Source organism: Anguilla rostrata, chromosome 3, assembly GCF_018555375.3.
Source record: "Anguilla rostrata isolate EN2019 chromosome 3, ASM1855537v3, whole genome shotgun sequence".
Taxonomy (NCBI): Eukaryota; Metazoa; Chordata; class Actinopteri; order Anguilliformes; family Anguillidae; genus Anguilla; species Anguilla rostrata.
The window spans coordinates 59,789,696-59,805,719 of record NC_057935.1 but is presented as its reverse complement, the minus strand read 5'-3'; the positions used below and the strand labels follow the sequence as shown (position 1 = coordinate 59,805,719).

General features: G+C 43.6%; 2 protein-coding genes across 4 annotated transcripts; one reads left to right on the top strand and one right to left on the bottom strand.

The window, feature by feature from the left end:
• Window positions 1-3,035: 3,035 nt before the first annotated feature.
• On the bottom strand, window positions 3,036-6,953 carry cnpy4 (canopy FGF signaling regulator 4). Of its 2 annotated transcripts, XR_010329144.1 has the most exons (7): window positions 6,747-6,953; window positions 6,442-6,568; window positions 6,220-6,316; window positions 5,912-6,034; window positions 4,923-5,040; window positions 3,384-4,453; window positions 3,036-3,353 (listed from the first exon to the last, which is right to left on the bottom strand). XR_010329144.1 is itself a non-coding variant. In XM_064328875.1 (6 exons), exons 1-6 carry the CDS (start codon window positions 6,829-6,831, stop codon window positions 4,344-4,346), a joined length of 660 nt encoding a protein of 219 aa, XP_064184945.1. In that variant the 5' UTR covers window positions 6,832-6,951; the 3' UTR covers window positions 3,036-4,343. The 2 variants fall into 2 exon arrangements, 1 of the variants encoding a protein (XP_064184945.1); XM_064328875.1 differs by having other exon boundaries at window positions 3,036-4,453; window positions 6,747-6,951.
• A 204-nt stretch (window positions 6,954-7,157) lies between these two features.
• On the top strand, window positions 7,158-13,870 carry LOC135251436 (transcription initiation factor TFIID subunit 6-like). 2 transcript variants are annotated; one of them, XM_064328873.1, is made up of 15 exons: window positions 7,162-7,390; window positions 8,145-8,302; window positions 8,496-8,582; window positions 8,831-8,984; window positions 9,229-9,285; window positions 9,414-9,533; window positions 9,946-10,067; window positions 10,332-10,409; window positions 10,698-10,799; window positions 11,035-11,217; window positions 11,390-11,464; window positions 11,568-11,693; window positions 12,078-12,251; window positions 12,652-12,855; window positions 13,162-13,870. In XM_064328873.1, the coding sequence occupies exons 2-15, from the start codon at window positions 8,147-8,149 to the stop codon at window positions 13,483-13,485; spliced, it is 1,962 nt and encodes a 653-aa protein (XP_064184943.1). In that variant the 5' UTR covers window positions 7,162-7,390; window positions 8,145-8,146; the 3' UTR covers window positions 13,486-13,870. The 2 variants fall into 2 exon arrangements, with proteins under 2 accessions (XP_064184944.1, XP_064184943.1); XM_064328874.1 differs by lacking the exons at window positions 12,652-12,855; window positions 13,162-13,870 and adding an exon at window positions 12,379-12,591 and having other exon boundaries at window positions 7,158-7,390; window positions 12,078-12,321.
• Window positions 13,871-16,024: the final 2,154 nt, after the last annotated feature.

Genomic DNA, 16,024 nt, shown 5'->3' with positions numbered 1-16,024 from the left:
CAGGTCCAACCCTTCAGCACGAATGTGTCATTTGCAGCTCTTCTTGACTCTTGCCCCCCAGTGGTGGAACAAGCTGTGTACAACAATCAGAGCTTCACACTTGGTTCATTTCAGCCTCTTAAGTGGACACAGATTGGTGACTCTTCAGTCAGTTCTTTACTGTTATGGAGCTTTTATTCTGAACTTGTATTTATATATCCCTGTAAGCATATCACCTTTTTTGTGATTATATGTTAATGGCCATCATGCTGCATTGTTTATGTATATATACATGTCTGCTGAAGTTCTAACTTAAAAAAAAAAAATGTAATCTGTTGTAAATTGATTGGTAAGAATGGTCTACTCACTATGGAGCAAAGGCTCATTATATGGCAGACAAAGCCCATGACACTTACAACTTTCTTACCATAGTAGCACTCTGGTATGACAGCACTCTTAGTCCAAATGATGCCGTCTGGAGAGGCAACAGTTGAACCGTAAAATAAGTTTTTATTGACCTTCTAAGAATGAGAAACAACAAATATACCACAAAGTACGTAGAGCTCATAACATCAGCAGAATTTAATTGTGGCAATAGAAAACTTTCATCCAAAATCTGTGAGAACTGTGCCGGTACCCATGGTATTTTAACTTCAGTGGCCAAAAGACTGAAACTAGATTCTGAGCTTGTGCTGCCCAAGGTGGAAAGCAGACCCTGTAGAGGAGTGCACAAGGATGCTTCACAAAATACTGTCACATAAATTGTGGCGCAGCTTCCTATATCAACGTTAGCTTACTACACAGGTCCTTGAGAGTGAGGAGCATGAGCTGCTTGATGTTCTAATGCTGAATAGTCACAACTCATAACCGAAAGCTGTGGCGTTCTATAAGACTTGCTTAGAAAAAAAAAAAAACATTCCAAAAAATCTACTCTCTAAAGAGTCGAAAGAAGGATGAAGGGAGAAAGAACGCCACTATTTGGGATGCGTGCAGGTAACACACTGGACAGCGCACCACTAGAGGGCATTGTTTTACTATTTCTCCGTTAGAAATGGCCCCGGCACCTCCGTATTAACGGCCCTAGCAGTGGGAATCCAATTTTAGTACCATAAACCATTTATTTTCAATGATACGATATTCCGATATTTCCTGAATCAATTTAAAGGAAAAGGTTGAAAGCCCTTAACATTTATTTTATGCTAAGAACAGATTAAAAAATTGTTTAGTGTTAACAAATACTCCCACCAAATAGTCCCAATTTACTGCCTGGCCCAGTTGTAAGGTCTCTTGTGTACTCGACCAATGAAGAAGATTGTGTTAAATATTGTACATGCAAATGCGAATGTAACAAATCATTTTTGGAGTTGGTTTATTAAGGGCAGTCACAGCTGTCTGCATGAAGTTGAAAAACATGAAATTTCTGTAGGATCCTGAAACTTAAAATAATTACTGTGGTTTTGTTTAAGGTCTATGTCTTTTGGTTTAGGTGTTTTTTTCATAGATTTGTTTTCCTACAGGTCTTGGTTGAAACACACACTTATCCCAATCACATTAGGCAATAGACACACAGACACAGATGGTTCAGCTATCTGAGCCTCTTGGCACAGACACACTTGCACAGTCTGTTCAGGGCTCTCAAATTCTTTTGACTCTTTAGAGCCAGACTGCAGGAGCTCACTGCACCTTACTGTGCGAGCCGTTTGCAGATATTAAATCTCAGAAGCCTGCCTCCAGTCTGGTATGAAAGCAATCTCAACCCGACTTTTCTCAGCACTATACAGGTTTCACTGCAGCCATGCCAGTCCACTGCAGTTCACACCCTCATAGACCCCACATCTGAAAAGATGTTTTAATGGGTCTTGCACTGTTCAAAACACAATCCATAATCAGTTATTACTCAGTGAATCCCACATTTCCAAAGCTCGCAACCAGGAGCCATAGTTCAGTCTAGGTCACTAACCCACTTTACATGATCCAGCCTGACCCTTGCAGCTATCACATTACACTGACCCCACCTGCTCCAGATCTTGCTCACTGGACCTCACGTGTCCAAAGCTCAGTGACTGACCAGCTGCCTCAGTTCTTCCAATGACATCTGCTGAGCTCAATCACTGAAACTCATTGATCCAGTGCTCTCTCAGTGAACCCCACGGCACTCATAGACTCATCTCTGACCTCTGCAGTAACAGAGCTCCCTTACATTCACTGGGTTCCCCACACCTTTCACACTCAGGCTGGCAGTCAGCCCTCTACTTGCCGCTTCCTACTAACCCAGCTCACCTTTAGCCACCAGCTATACAATGCTGAAGATGCAATGCCACACGTTCTAGGTGAAACCAAATTTTATCAGGAGTCACACATTCCCCGAGGAGTAGTTTGACACCCCCTGTGACCAGGAAGGAAGCTTAACTGGAATAAATTTCACTTCTGATTCTGTTTCCCTCACTGACCTAATCATGAGTAAACCTTAAATTGACACTCCACTCAGCATACAGCTGAGGTATGAGATTTACCACAATGACTTTCCTTCTCTCCTTATTTTTGGATTTTGTTTCAATTTTACAGTACAAACATTATTTCCCCATATGTTGACTGTTCAATCCCCCTTGGAAAGTGGGATTATATTTCCAGGAATGTCTCTTGAACGTGTGTGAACATGTCTGTAAGCTTTAAGTCTGTATCTGTATTTGGTTTTAGCCATTTTAATGCCTAGCTAATCGTTTACTTACCCTTTTATACTAGGTACTGATGAAAAACACCAAGTAGTGGGTGCTGATGCAGTTGTTGCTTGTTGACCGGGGGGGATGGGCATGCAATTGTGCTTTTCATTTAGTACCAAATAATCTTTTAAAACCTTATCAAAATTTTAGTATGATTAGAGCTAGGTGTTTAGCTCTTTAATTATATTCAACCTGCTCTTTTACAATTTAGCACACCCAGGAATAAAGAAGGCCAAAGATGTAATTTTCCTTTATCAGTCTGCAAACAGGAAGCTATGAGCTCAGTCACAGCCTGCAGGTGTGAGTTTATTTGAACACATAAAACTGGAAAGGCAGTTTTATGAAAAAATGTATTTTACTCAAACATCTGTACACGCTCCATTTTAGGAGTACAACTTGCATAGGAAAAATACCACCGACACAGCGACATACATTTGCCTAGCTACACGTGATACTATGTATGAACTTATATTTCTAATAAATGCTTTGACTTAGCACTAAAATACCCTCATTTTAGGATACAGAAAATATTGTAGAGCCCAGTACCATGTTGTACTTCAATACATTGCATTGCTTTGCTTTTTATACTAGTGATGCGTTTCCTTACAGATTACAGTGAGGCTGAAAAATAAAAACCAGGTTAATTTAATTCAGCTATGACTAATAAGGCAATGTGGAGATAACAGAAACCTCCACGGCTGAAAGTGCCAAATTAAGTCACAACATAATACATTTGGTAGCAAACTAATTGTACACATACATTGGTGAGTCTGACCTGACACGACACATTAGGGACTGGTACTGTACATATTAGCAGCGGTGGTCTTCATAATATGCACTGTATGCCTTTGCAACAGATACTGATTAATACTGAATGAGTGGAAGACCACAAGGCACTAGATAGCAGATGGTTCTAGATAACAGAGGAAGAAACTGCCTCAGGTACACACAGAACTTGTCCCATGTTGCAGAGAAACTGGCCACCAGATATGCAGCTCAGAAGTGAAAGCTTCCGAGTCTGGTGCAACTTCATTCATGTAACAGGCTAAGCAGTCCCATACAATTTATATGTTAATATAACATACTGGTGGGAGGTGATAAAATCTGAACTGACTGTAGTGTGTGAACGAACTGCCATAGTGCCACGTTCACCTACTTTAACACACATAAATACTAGATATTCTCCACATTGGTATGTGTGGGAATGGAATTTTACAAAAACCTGACAAATGATTGCAGCAAAGAATGCAGGCGCCTTTCAATCTGGAGTAGTGACTGGCTACTTCATTCTTGTCCAAGGCTCTTACACAAATGCAGCACAGTGTGTAAAATCCTGCAAACTGCTGCAAGCAAAACATAACTACAGTCCATTTACCTTGAACGTGCTGACAATTACATGTGGAAGTGTGGCTGCAGGTTTTGAACACCCAGGCCAGAATGGCAATCTCAGTACACAAACCTTAGTGCCTCTTTAGCTCCTGGTATTTTGTAGTGTTGGAACAGCCAGATAGACAGATAGAGTCAAAAAATCCCATGGAGGACTGTACTGCGCGGAGTGCATTTCTGAGAAAACCACAGACTGGAAAGACTTGGGCAGCAAGTCCATCAAATCATGTCTGTCAGTTTGTTTGTTAAACCTTCTTTTCATAGTTCTCCAGCATCGTGGGTTTTCTCTTCACTCTCTCCATCGCTCGCTGCCTTTTCTTCAGATCCCTTTACCCCCATGTCTCCCTTCCACACCTCAGCAAGGCACTCTAAAGCAGAAAGTGAAGATTACATTGTCAGTGTTTGTGTGTGACCTGCTGCTTCTTAACTATGTGTTTAATTTGGGGTGTAGTATCTAGAGAGATGTCCAGATGTTACACCCAAGACAGGTTTTTACTGATATTTTTGTCCTAACTAGAATTAGAAGAAAACAAGTTTTTATTGTCTGTTAAACAACTAATGGAAATGTTCTCTAGCTCTTGGCTTCAAAAATACAAACAATCATATACAGATTAACAAACAATATAAAAAATACTAAATTAAGCTTTCATTATAGAACATGTTCCTGCTGGCATTCAGTTACTTTAAATAATTAGCAATTAGGTGTGCATCACCCCGCTCTGAGATCTTCAGTACACATGGATGTGTGTGTGGGGCTGACCATGTGCAGAGCCTGCTGCTGGTGTGTGTGTGTATCACACTGCTGAGTGTACTTCAGGGTATACGTGAGAATCTCACCCATTTCTGAGTCCTTCAGTACATGCATTTCACAGAGGAATCTCTCCAGCCTCTCCCCTTGATTGTGGAAGTACCAGTCCTCCACAACATCTTCATACTGCTCCAGCATGGTCTCACACTGAAGAAGCAGCATAAAGCACACCCTCATTTTCCACACCTCATACTTAATCACACATAAGCACACTCAAACTCAAATATGGTGACCAAAGCCCTCCAACCAGAACTCTCTGAAGCGCCCAAACCAAATGTAAATGAAGGAGAGAAAGTTCAACTGCCAATGAATCCAAATCCAGTGGCAATACCACAGATGAGCAGTAAATATGTAAGACTTTATTACTGGTAATATTGCACAAAGGAACACTGTGGTTTAAAAAAAAAAATATTGACATCTCCTTGAGTAGTTTGTGCATCCTTCTTTGGCTTTGATGACATACAGAATATGCTCCCTGTGGGTTTATATAATATTGAGGCACCTGAAGAAGAATATTTGACTGCTCTTGGTAGAATTCCTCTTGCTCACATTTGTTTGTCCTCATCTGGGTACAGTTTCATGAGCTTGAACCACAATTTTAAAACTAAGCACTTAATACATGCTTTTGATTATCATCATAATGAAAAATACATCAATGGAAAGCTTGAGCTTTTGTATCTGAACCCATCTTTTCATTTTCACAAGGGTAATGAAATGAGAAGATCTAAATAAATCCTAAAGCAAAACTGTCCCACCTGCATGTTTCACTTAAAGACTGGTGCTCTTCACAGCACATGCTTACATTTTTCAGCATCAATAATACCATATCTTGAAAGCTAAATTTTTTATCTGTACAGACATCTGACATCTGGACATGTTCTGACACTTTGTTAATTCCCTCAGTCACCTGTAAAATCACACCTGGGATAGGCTGATATGTGGGCATGAGTTCCCCCTCTGGCGATTTTGTCTAATAGGGCTAGTTTTGTTTCCTACTTTGTTGTCTAAACAATGTTACCTGCTTCTTCATGTCAGCAACCTCCACAGAAGGTTCATCCCACAGCTCATAGGGAAGGCCGAGATCCACCTTCACCCCTTTATTCACCAAGTTCTTCAGAGTCGCCATGGTCTGACTGGTTCCCTGTGAGGGGAAAGCAGGGCAGAGAATGAGAGAAGGATAGAACAGAAATAGGAGGACATAGAAAATTTATTGTAAATGATCAGGTGAAATATTTAGAGATTGAACTGGTGTCCAGAGCAGATACAGGTCATTTAAAAAAGAGAGAATAGTCTAGAAAAATAAAGAGAAGGGACATTGGCACAGACCTTGGCATATCTGAGACTACCAGGCCTCTCTGCATGGATGCTGTACTGCAGAATTCCTTCACAGATGTTATCTAAAGCCTCCGTTAGACGCGTTTCCCTAGAAACAAGGTCAGATGGACACAGTAGTGAGGGTCTTTGTGTGACAAAGCCACTTGTTTGAACACCTCTCTTATTTCCACTCATCTTTTAGCCCTGCTTTCTTTTGGCTTTTTCTCCACTTACGAAGTGTTGTACTTGATTTTGCGTCTGCGTTTCCCTGTGTCCAGTACTTCACCCAGTTCCAGAACCTCCTTGGACCGCCCGCTCTTGTCCAGCGACGTCTGAAGCTCCACAGTTAAGAACTTACACACTGTTGAGCCACACAAACAAGGACCACAATATACTATTATGCCAGTGTGCACATGCCTTAATTAGGGTCACACCGTAATTAACATTAAGACAAGTTAATAGACGTATACATTCCAGACAAAAGGTTGCATTTATAAATAATGAATTGTCACGATATTATTAAACAGTCAAACTCCCACCTTCACATTTATTAGGCAGTCTCTCGTCCTTGTCAGCTAGGGCGATACTAGAGGCCCACAAGAGGGTCAATATTAAAACTTCCATAACTTTAAAGTTCAGCTTGCTTTGCTTAACGCCGTTTGAGCCCCGACATGCACTTTCTACAGCCACATCGACATATTTGACTTTCTCATCCTGAGAGCCGCATGCGCAGAGTGGTGAGTGATGGCGACAAGGCCAGGCATAAGCAACAAACCCGCGAAAACATCCATTCAGTCCTAAAAGCTGTATAAAAATTGCACCGTTTGTATAACTGAATAACAACTGATAAAGGAAAACTTTAAAAAGTTATACAAATATGTCACCTTCACATTCTTAAAATGCTAAGCTTTCATTTTGACTATATGTATTTCCACAAAAATTATAGGACGCCGCCTCCAAGTTTGAGGACCCAGGTCCTCTCGAAACCAGAAACAAGATGGCGGAATTTCAGAAAAAAGGGTCGGAGCTCGAAGATTTTCAACAATAATACACAATTTATTTTCAGTTTAGCGTTACTTAATATACACACAAGTAAATAGTGGCATTGTATTTGTATATTTCAGTCACAGTTTATTTATTCATTCAGAACAGTTCACTGGTTATCATTAGTTTTATTTTTAAGGTAAGATTCCGCATTTTTTGGCATTAGCTAAATGGCTACCTGGCTAGCAAATTGTATTGCATTAGCTAGTTACGGTTAGGTCATTATTTACCCTCAGCTAGTCCATTAAATTCAATTCCTTGTCATGCTTCCATATAAAAAAGTTCAATAATAACCAAGAAATCCACAGTCCAGCACGATTTTACATCATTCAGCTTGGGGAAAGTTAGCCAACTTAGATTACCTAAGTTAGGTAACATTAGTTTAGTACAAGGCGACAGCCTGTTGTTTCGGTCATTGAGTTGATTGTATAAGGTTTGTACACAGTGTTTACTTTGCTGATTTTATACGTTATGACAAGACTGCTATTATTCCATAAGAAAAAAACTTCCACACTCCCGTCACCGTAACATTTCCAACACTCACTGTTCCCACAAAGCGCTCCGTACTATGTCATCTCACTGGCAGTCTTGTCGTTGGCTAGCTAGCGGTCTTAAGCGCCTCCACCGATGCAGCTTAGTTATAACCTGTTCGCGTCATACCACATACGAAGGATCACTTTTATGTGTGCTGTTGGTCTTGATCCAGTGTTTTATACATGTAACAGCCAGTCAACTAGTTAAATAATTTAAAATGTAAACATCTGGTCGGTCTGAGGTTTCACATTTTCTCGTGGATGTAGCGTTAATGAAAACAAACAACAGAATATCTGTGGTCAGATGAGCATGCAGTGGTTAGCCCTGTTTTTTTCACTACATCTAATGACTTTCTCCAGCCATGGCAGAAGAACGGAGGCCCAAGCAGTGCAGTATGGTTCTGCCCACGGAGTCCATTAAAGCCATGTCAGAGTCTATGGGGGTGGGGCAGCTGCAGGAGGAGAGCTGTGTGGCCTTGAGTGAAGAGGTTAGCTATCGCATCAAAGAGATCGCCCAGGTAAGAGGGCAAGGAATGCTTCACTGTGTGTGTGTGTGTGTGTGTGTGTGTGTGTAATACATGTCAGTTTACATGTACTTGTGTACATGTGTTGGCTAGGATCATGCTATGAAACTGCCTTAGCGTGGATCATTTTATTTAAATATGCATATCAGTTTGCCCTGTATGAAATATGTGTATTCACCATGGCCAGGATGCACTGAAGTTCATGCATCATGGGAAGAGGCGGAAGTTGACAACAAACGACATCGACCATGCCCTAAAACTGAAGAACGTGGAGGTGAGAGACAGCTAAAAGAAAGAAGATGGTGGGGTACTATCATCCCTTTGGGGTTGTAACTTCAGTGAATAAGCAGTGCATTTCCCTGCTCTTGGCTTAGAGCTGTCATGGACAAAGATCAGTCAACAGGTTTTGGCCAAACCAATGAGAACTAAGTTGTACGATTGATTAAATATTGTAAAAGCTATGGTGATAGTATCTGTGACAGAAAGTGATGCTGGTGTGTGCCTGTGTGTCTTGCTTTGTAGCCGTTGTATGGATTCCAGTCTCAGGAGTTTATCCCATTCCGCTTTGCTAGTGGAGGGGGCAGAGAGCTGCACTTCTATGAGGAAAAGGAAGTGGATCTGAGTGACATCATAAACACACCCCTCCCCCGAGTCCCACTTGATGTCTCACTCAAGGGTAGCCCACTGAATTTTACTATTTACATGAGAAGTATTGATCATTCTGGGTTTTGCAAGGTAGAGGTAGTTACTAGTCATTGTAATTTGAGTTTTAATAGTTTTTTTAATGTGTTTCTCAGACATTATGACATGTCATGGTTACATAATGATAATTGCAATTGCATAGTACTGGCTGTCCTTTATGTTCCAGTTTTGTATGATTTTTGTGTTTTGGTTCATGTATCACCTTCTTTTTCTTTCAGCTCATTGGTTAAGTATTGAAGGTGTCCAGCCTTCCATACCAGAGAATCCTCCCCCAGGTGAGATAATCTCAGCTGTCTATCTGTCTGTCTGTGCCTACATTTTTTATTGATCATGCAAATATTGGTATTGGAGATGAGCTTTGAATATTTGTTTAATTTCATTTCCTCTTTCTCTGTCCTCTCAGCTCCAAAAGAGCAACAGAAATTAGAGTCCACAGAGCCCCTTAAAGCTGTCAAACCAGGACAGGAGGAGGAGAGGTCTATCCAGGGCAAAGGTCAAGGGGGAGCTGTGGCAGAAAACAAAGGTCAGTGTGAATTGCCAGTTTGTGCTTTTATTAAGTAAATGTGTCCATGAGTTTTCAAATTCCTGTAGACTGTACACCCTAAGGAACTAGTTTCATCATCTTGATATTTTGCTGGCAGTATTTGTTTTCCAAGTAAATTATTTCGGTCTTAAAACAAATAAATAGGTGCATAACGTAATACTGCTCAAAAAGCCTGCCCCCTACTCTGCATGCTGTAAGGCACATTGAGTGCAATGAAGACCAGCATAATCACATTGTAGTTATTATAAAAGGTGTCACACCTGAGGTAACACCTCTCCCTCAACCCCATGACCCTCCCACGATGAGGTAAGAGCAGCAGGCCCTGCTCAGGGTTCCTCCTCTGTGATCAGAATGCCTCTGATCTCCTGTCCTCTGTCTTCCTCCCTCTCAGGGAAGGAGAAGTGTGTGATGCGGATGAAGCCACGCAGCACTCACGAGCTGTCCGTGGAGCAGCAGCTCTACTACAAGGAGATCACAGAGGCGTGCGTCGGGTCCTGTGAGGCCAAGCGAGCGGTGAGTAGCGGACTGTGTGTGTGTGTGCGTGTGGGTTCGCGCGTGCATGTGTGTATGTGTGTATATGTGTGTGCCTGCATGTGTGTGTGTGTGTAGTGGGTGGGGTTCATGTATTTGCATAAATGGATGTATTTGTTCAGGTGAGGAGTGTGCGCGTACACATTGTCAATGAAAATCAGTTCAAAAATGACTTCTTAATTCAGAACACATTTAATTACTTACCCAGTTGCCTTACGCGGAGTGCTCTGTGTCTTTGTTCCTCAGGAGGCTCTACAGAGTATAGCCACAGATCCTGGGCTGTATCAGATGTTACCACGTTTCAGCACCTTCATCTCAGAAGGGGTAAGCCGGCTCTCTCTAAAGGCATTCGGCAGGAAATCAGCAAATGTAGCAGTACTGCAGAATTTCTGCATGCTCATTTATTCTTTAATGTTAGTGAGAAACCTGGAACATTAAAAGGAGATTTCAGGGGAGGGTAGAAGGTGCGCTGTTCTCTGTGTTGCCATCTTCCCTGACATGGTCCAAGGCGTGACTAAGCTACTGGGTGAAAGTCTGAGTGTTTAATTCCAGGGTATGTTATAATGATGTTCAAAGGCTGTGATTCTGTCCACTTTCCATCCCCTCTCTCAGGTGCGCGTGAACGTTGTGCAGAATAACTTGGCTCTGCTCATTTATCTTATGCGGATGGTCAAGGCTCTCATGGACAACCCCACGCTCTACCTGGAGAAATATGTGAGTTTCACCGTTCATCTCTCTGTCTTTGTGTTAGCCCGCAACCTAATGTTTGTTTCTGTGTGTGCGTAGTGTCTGACCATCTGTGTGTTGGGATTTTTGAGATTCTTTGTTGCTCTGTGGGGATAAACATGAACATTGCTCTTAGCAAATCGCACACTAACTGCAGGCACATTGTAATCACAGTGTTCTAAACTGTATCCTTTGGTTGTGTCCCTTCTCCGCCCGTGTGTAGCTGCACGAGTTGATCCCTGCGGTGGTGACGTGTATAGTGAGTAAGCAGCTGTGCCTGAGGCCGGATGTGGACAACCACTGGGCCCTGCGAGACTTCGCCGCGCGTCTGATGGCCCAGAGCTGCAAGACCTTCAGCACCACCAACAATAACATCCAGTCCCGCATCACCAAGACCTTCACCAAGGTACTGTGCACGGCCTGTGTGTGTGTGTGTGTGTGTGTTTGTGTGTGTGCACGTATATGTGTGTGTGTGTGTGTGTGTGTGTGCATATGTGTGTGTGTGTGTGTGTGCATATGTGTGTGTGAATCCAGTTCATTACTGTCCTGTCACTGAGGTTGTTCTCTCTCTCTGTCAGAGCTGGCTGGATGAAAAGACGAACTGGACGACGCGGTACGGCTGCATCGCTGGACTCGCCGAGCTCGGACCTGATGTGAGTGCGTCTCTTTACTTTACTTTACAGGCTCTTATCCAGAGCGACTTACACAAATTTTGCATAGCAACCCTTCACCTCTCCGTGTGTGCTTCTTCTCCAGGTGATAAAGACGCTGATCCTGCCACGGCTGGCCATCGAGGGGGCTCGCATCAAAGCAGTTACCGAGGGACCCGTTGTGTCCAACATCGACAAGATCGGGGCTGACCATGTGCAGAGCCTGCTGCTGGTGTGTGTGTGTGTGTGTGTGTGTGTGAGAGAGACTCTGCAAGTCTATTTAGGGTGTGGTAGGTCATATTTAAAAGCAGCAAATGTCAGAACTCACCAAAGAGAACTCATTGCTAATATGATGTTCTTTTTTTGTTGGCTGTAATCATACATTTGTGCAGTACTTCTGTTCATAAATACTGTGCTGTGGATGATTCATAAGCCTGTCTGACCTTCAGATGCATATCAGCACATCTCAGAGGGCAGGTGTTAAAAGCGTCTCAGGTGGTGAAAGTTGCTCTCCATAAGTCTCTCCAGACTGGGCCCTGTCAGTAGGGGCTTATAGTAGCAGGTTGCAGAAATGGCTCCTGCGCGCTGAGCGTTGCGTCCGTCTCCGTCCCCGCAGAAGCACTGCGCCAGCGTCATCGCCAAGACGCGCCCGCTGCCCGACAGCCCGGAGCAGTACCGCGCCGACTACGGCTACCTGGGGCCCATGCTGTGCTCCCACGTGGTGAAGGCGCGGGCACAGGCGGCACTGCAGGCCCAGCAGGTCAACAGAACCACGCTCACCATCACCCAGGTAACAGGGCCGGCTGTCAGTCACGCAGCACGCTGCCAATCACGCAGAACGCTGTCAATCACGCAGCAAGGTGTCAATCACACAGCACACTGTCAATCACGCAGAATGCTGTCAATCACGCAGCAAGGTGTCAATCACACAGCATGCTGTCAATCACGCAGCACGATGTCAATCACAAAGCGTGCCGTCAATCACGAAGCGTGCCGTCAATCATGGAATGCAGTGCCAGTAAGGGAACTGTCAGGACATATGGTGTCTGTCAGTGACAGTGTGTCCTAAATGGATTCCCAGTGTATCCTTCACAGAAAGAGCGATGGCCTCCTCAGACCTTTCATGTAAATTGTTTACGCCGTAAACTGTGCTGATCAGATCCGTCAGTCAAGTTTGATTTCTCTCCCAGCCCCGCCCCACCCTCACTATCTCTCAGGGGGGCTCGGGGGGGTCTGTGTCCCGCACTCCCAGCATCATCAAGATGCCCAGTTCCCTCACCCTCCCAATGCAGACCCTCGTATCAGCACGACCTGGGACCCCCACACAGCCCTCGCCCCCAGCGACCAAGTACATTGTCATGGCAACCAGTGCCGGGACAGCATCCACGCAGCAGGTACTTCTTAACATTATTGAGTAGTTTTACCTTGAAGCAACTGCAACTGCTGACTCGTCAATTACAGGTGAAACTGTATTCTATTTGTGTATAGGAGGCATTTGAATTCAGATGAACTATTAAAATCCCGTCAATGTTTTTTTTGTTTCCTGTCTGCGTCTTACCTCCCTGCCTTATTTGGTCATTGTTGTGACCCTCTGTGTCTCTGCTGGTGTCTCCTCACTGGCTCCTCTCTTTGCTTGTCTCTTTTCTGTCTCGCTTGTCTCCTTCCTGTCTCTCCCGTCTCACCCCGTCTTCCTCCCGCAGGTGATAACTCTCAGCTCCTCCCGGTCCAGCTCCCCAATCACCAGCACGGCCCCCAGCTCCGCCTCCACCCTGCAGCCTGTGGTGAAGGTGGAGCACGGAGGCGCAGGTGGTGGCGGGGGAGCCGGCGGGGTGGGGGGCTCCCGCACTCTCCAGAAGTACATTGTGGTGTCCCTGCCGTCCGCGACCACCGCTGAGGGCAAGGGCTCCAGCCTGCCTCCCCCGTCACCCCTGTCCTCCGTCCCACCTTCCACCACCTCACTGGAGTCTGGAGTCAAACTGGAGAGCTCGGAGTCCCCGGGGGCCAGCACGCATTCCCCCCACTGAGGGCAGGGGGGCTGGCCGCCGCCACAGGGGAGAGAGAATAGAAATGGATAGAGAGAGCTGGAGGAAGTGGACTTGGAGAAACAGAGGAGTCTGGGGGAAAATAGTATTTCTGTGGTGTGAGAGGAGGACAAGGAGCGTTATCTAGACAGGGGCACCATGGGAGAAGCAGGAAATTCAGGCCATCGATGCTGGGGAGTGTGGTCTCCCTTCCTCCTTTTCCCCTGTCCTACATCTGACCTCAAAACAAAACCGCACACACACACACACACACACACACACACACGCACACGCACGCACTGAGCACGGCTCTCTCTGATCACGTCTAAGCATTCACATTGTTCGTGTTTCTTTTTATATGCCATAATAAAACTGATTTTGTAATTTTTTTTGTTGTCATTGTTAGTTTTCACTGTCAGTATCTCTTTAAATGCAGCAGTGTGGGGTGTTTGCTGTAGAGGGAGAGGGAGAGGGAGACAAGTATTACAGCATAAGGTATTTAGGAGAGAACAGATTGATGAACAAAGATGTCCTATATCAACAGTGATGTCATGTGGAATTATTGTTCTACGCTAGTCTCGTACATGAATATTTAATGCTTTTCTTTATGATCAATTTGATAGTATTATACGTTTTCTTTGAGCCAATCAGTTTAAAAAAATAATTTTGGACAGCGATCTTGTAGATATTGTTTCCTCTTCAGGTAAAAGTTTAGCATGTATTATGTAATTATATCTTCAAAACTAGATTCATGTGTGTGCCTTTATTGTATATGAATAATATATTACCATGTACACGTGCACTTTGTGTGCAGTTCTATTTTAAATGCTCATGTACACTAGTGTAGTGTAGACAGCTAGCAAACCAGCCACCTAGTAATTCAAGAGTAGCAATAAAATGTCTGTTAAGATCATTATTGACCCTCTGAGTTGTGTCAACAGAGCTTCCAGCCGCAAGTAACTTTCAAGGGATAGTTCACTTTCTGTGCTCTCATGGGCTTTACAATGGCTGGTATAGGGGGTTTGTGGTCTGACGGAAGAAAATACATAACCTGTTAGTCCAAAGCAGTTGGTTATACATCCAGAATGTGAGATGTGACGTGTATATTACCTGATTATTCTTCCAAAAATTGCATTTAATCTTTTTCAGCTGGAACTATTCCCACTGGTGCATGCAACCTGAGAATGCTGTGGTCAAGGGAAGAAGTTCCGGTATGATGTAAAAATGCTGCAAAATGAATTATTTCTTAGGTACATCCTCTGGAAACATAAGCTGCTTTTGTGTTATTTGAAGTACTATTACCTTGTTTTAGCCCACAAGCTCCTTAATGCCCCTATAATACTAATTATAAAGTTGGCAGGTCATCAGAAAGAAAGACCTAAAATATCCTTCATCGATCACAAACAATGTCTGGGCCAGTTGAAAACATGGAAAAAGGTTGAAATCATCAAATTCCCAGAAAGAGAACTATCTCTTCGATTTGGTATTTAAAAAAATACATCAAATGTATTGCCTCTAATGTATTGCTCATGTTGAAATACCTTCTTCTGAGACAATGTTTATTGATTGTCTTGTTTATGAAAAACAACTTCCAAAATGTAGGACTGGTGCTTTTTGAATGTTACACTACAAAAGTGTGTGGACACCTGAACTTCACACCCATATGTACTTGTTGAACATCTCATTACAAAAGCATGTGCATTAATATGGAGTTGGACCCCCCCTTTGCTGCTCTAACAGCCTCCACTCTTTTTGGAAGGCTTTCCAGTAGATTTCAGAACATAGCTGTGGGGATTCGCTTCCATTCAGTCACAAGAGCATTAGTGAGGTTGGGCTTTGATATTGGGCGTAAGGCCTGGCCTGCAGGTGGCATTCTATTTCATCCCAAAGGTGTTTGATGGGTTAGAGGCCAGTCAAGCTCAACAAATAATTTCTTTATACTTGTTTTGTGCATGGGGGCATTGCCATGCTGAAAAAGGAAGGGGTCTTCCCCCAACTGTTGCCACAAAGTTGAAAGCACACAATTCTCTAGAATGTCATTGTATGCTGTAGCATTATGATTTCTTTTCACTGGGACTACAGGGCCTAGCCCAAACCAAGAAAAACAGCCCCAGGCCATTCTTCCTCCTCCAACAAACTTTACAGTTGGCACTATGCATTTGCCAAACCCAGATTTGTTTGTCAGACTGCCCAATAGTGAAATGTGATTCTTCACTCCAGAGAATGCGCTTCCACTGCTTAAGTCCAATGGCGGTGTGCTTTACACTACTCCAGCCGACGCTTAGCATTGCGCACGGTGATCTTAGGTTTGTGTACGGCTGCTTGACCATGGAAACCCATTTCATGGAGCTCTTGACAAACAGTGCTGACATTGTTTCCAGTGGTAGTTTGGAACTCTGTAGTGAGTAATGTAACCGAGGACAGATGTTTTTTTTTTACGCACACTTCAACATTCTGTGGTCCCGGTTCTGTGAGCTTGTGTGGCCTACTGCTTTGTGGCTGAGCTGTTGTTGCTCCTGTACGTTTCCACTTCACAATTACA

Bases quoted from the DNA above. Each gene is read 5' to 3' on its own strand.
- LOC135251436 (XM_064328873.1), top strand. From the start codon at position 8,147: ATGGCAGAAGAACGGAGGCCCAAGCAGTGCAGTATGGTTCTGCCCACG. The intron at 10,068-10,331 runs GTGAGTAGCGGA...TTTGTTCCTCAG, and splicing joins CCTGTGAGGCCAAGCGAGCG to GAGGCTCTACAGAGTATAGC. The intron at 11,694-12,077 runs GTGTGTGTGTGT...CCGTCCCCGCAG, and splicing joins ATGTGCAGAGCCTGCTGCTG to AAGCACTGCGCCAGCGTCAT.
- cnpy4 (XM_064328875.1), bottom strand. From the start codon at position 6,831: ATGGAAGTTTTAATATTGACCCTCTTGTGGGCCTCTAGTATCGCCCTA. The intron at 6,569-6,746 runs GTGGGAGTTTGA...GTGGCTCAACAG, and splicing joins ACTGCCTAATAAATGTGAAG to TGTGTAAGTTCTTAACTGTG. The intron at 6,035-6,219 runs GTCTGTGCCAAT...TTCCCCTCACAG, and splicing joins GTAGTCTCAGATATGCCAAG to GGAACCAGTCAGACCATGGC.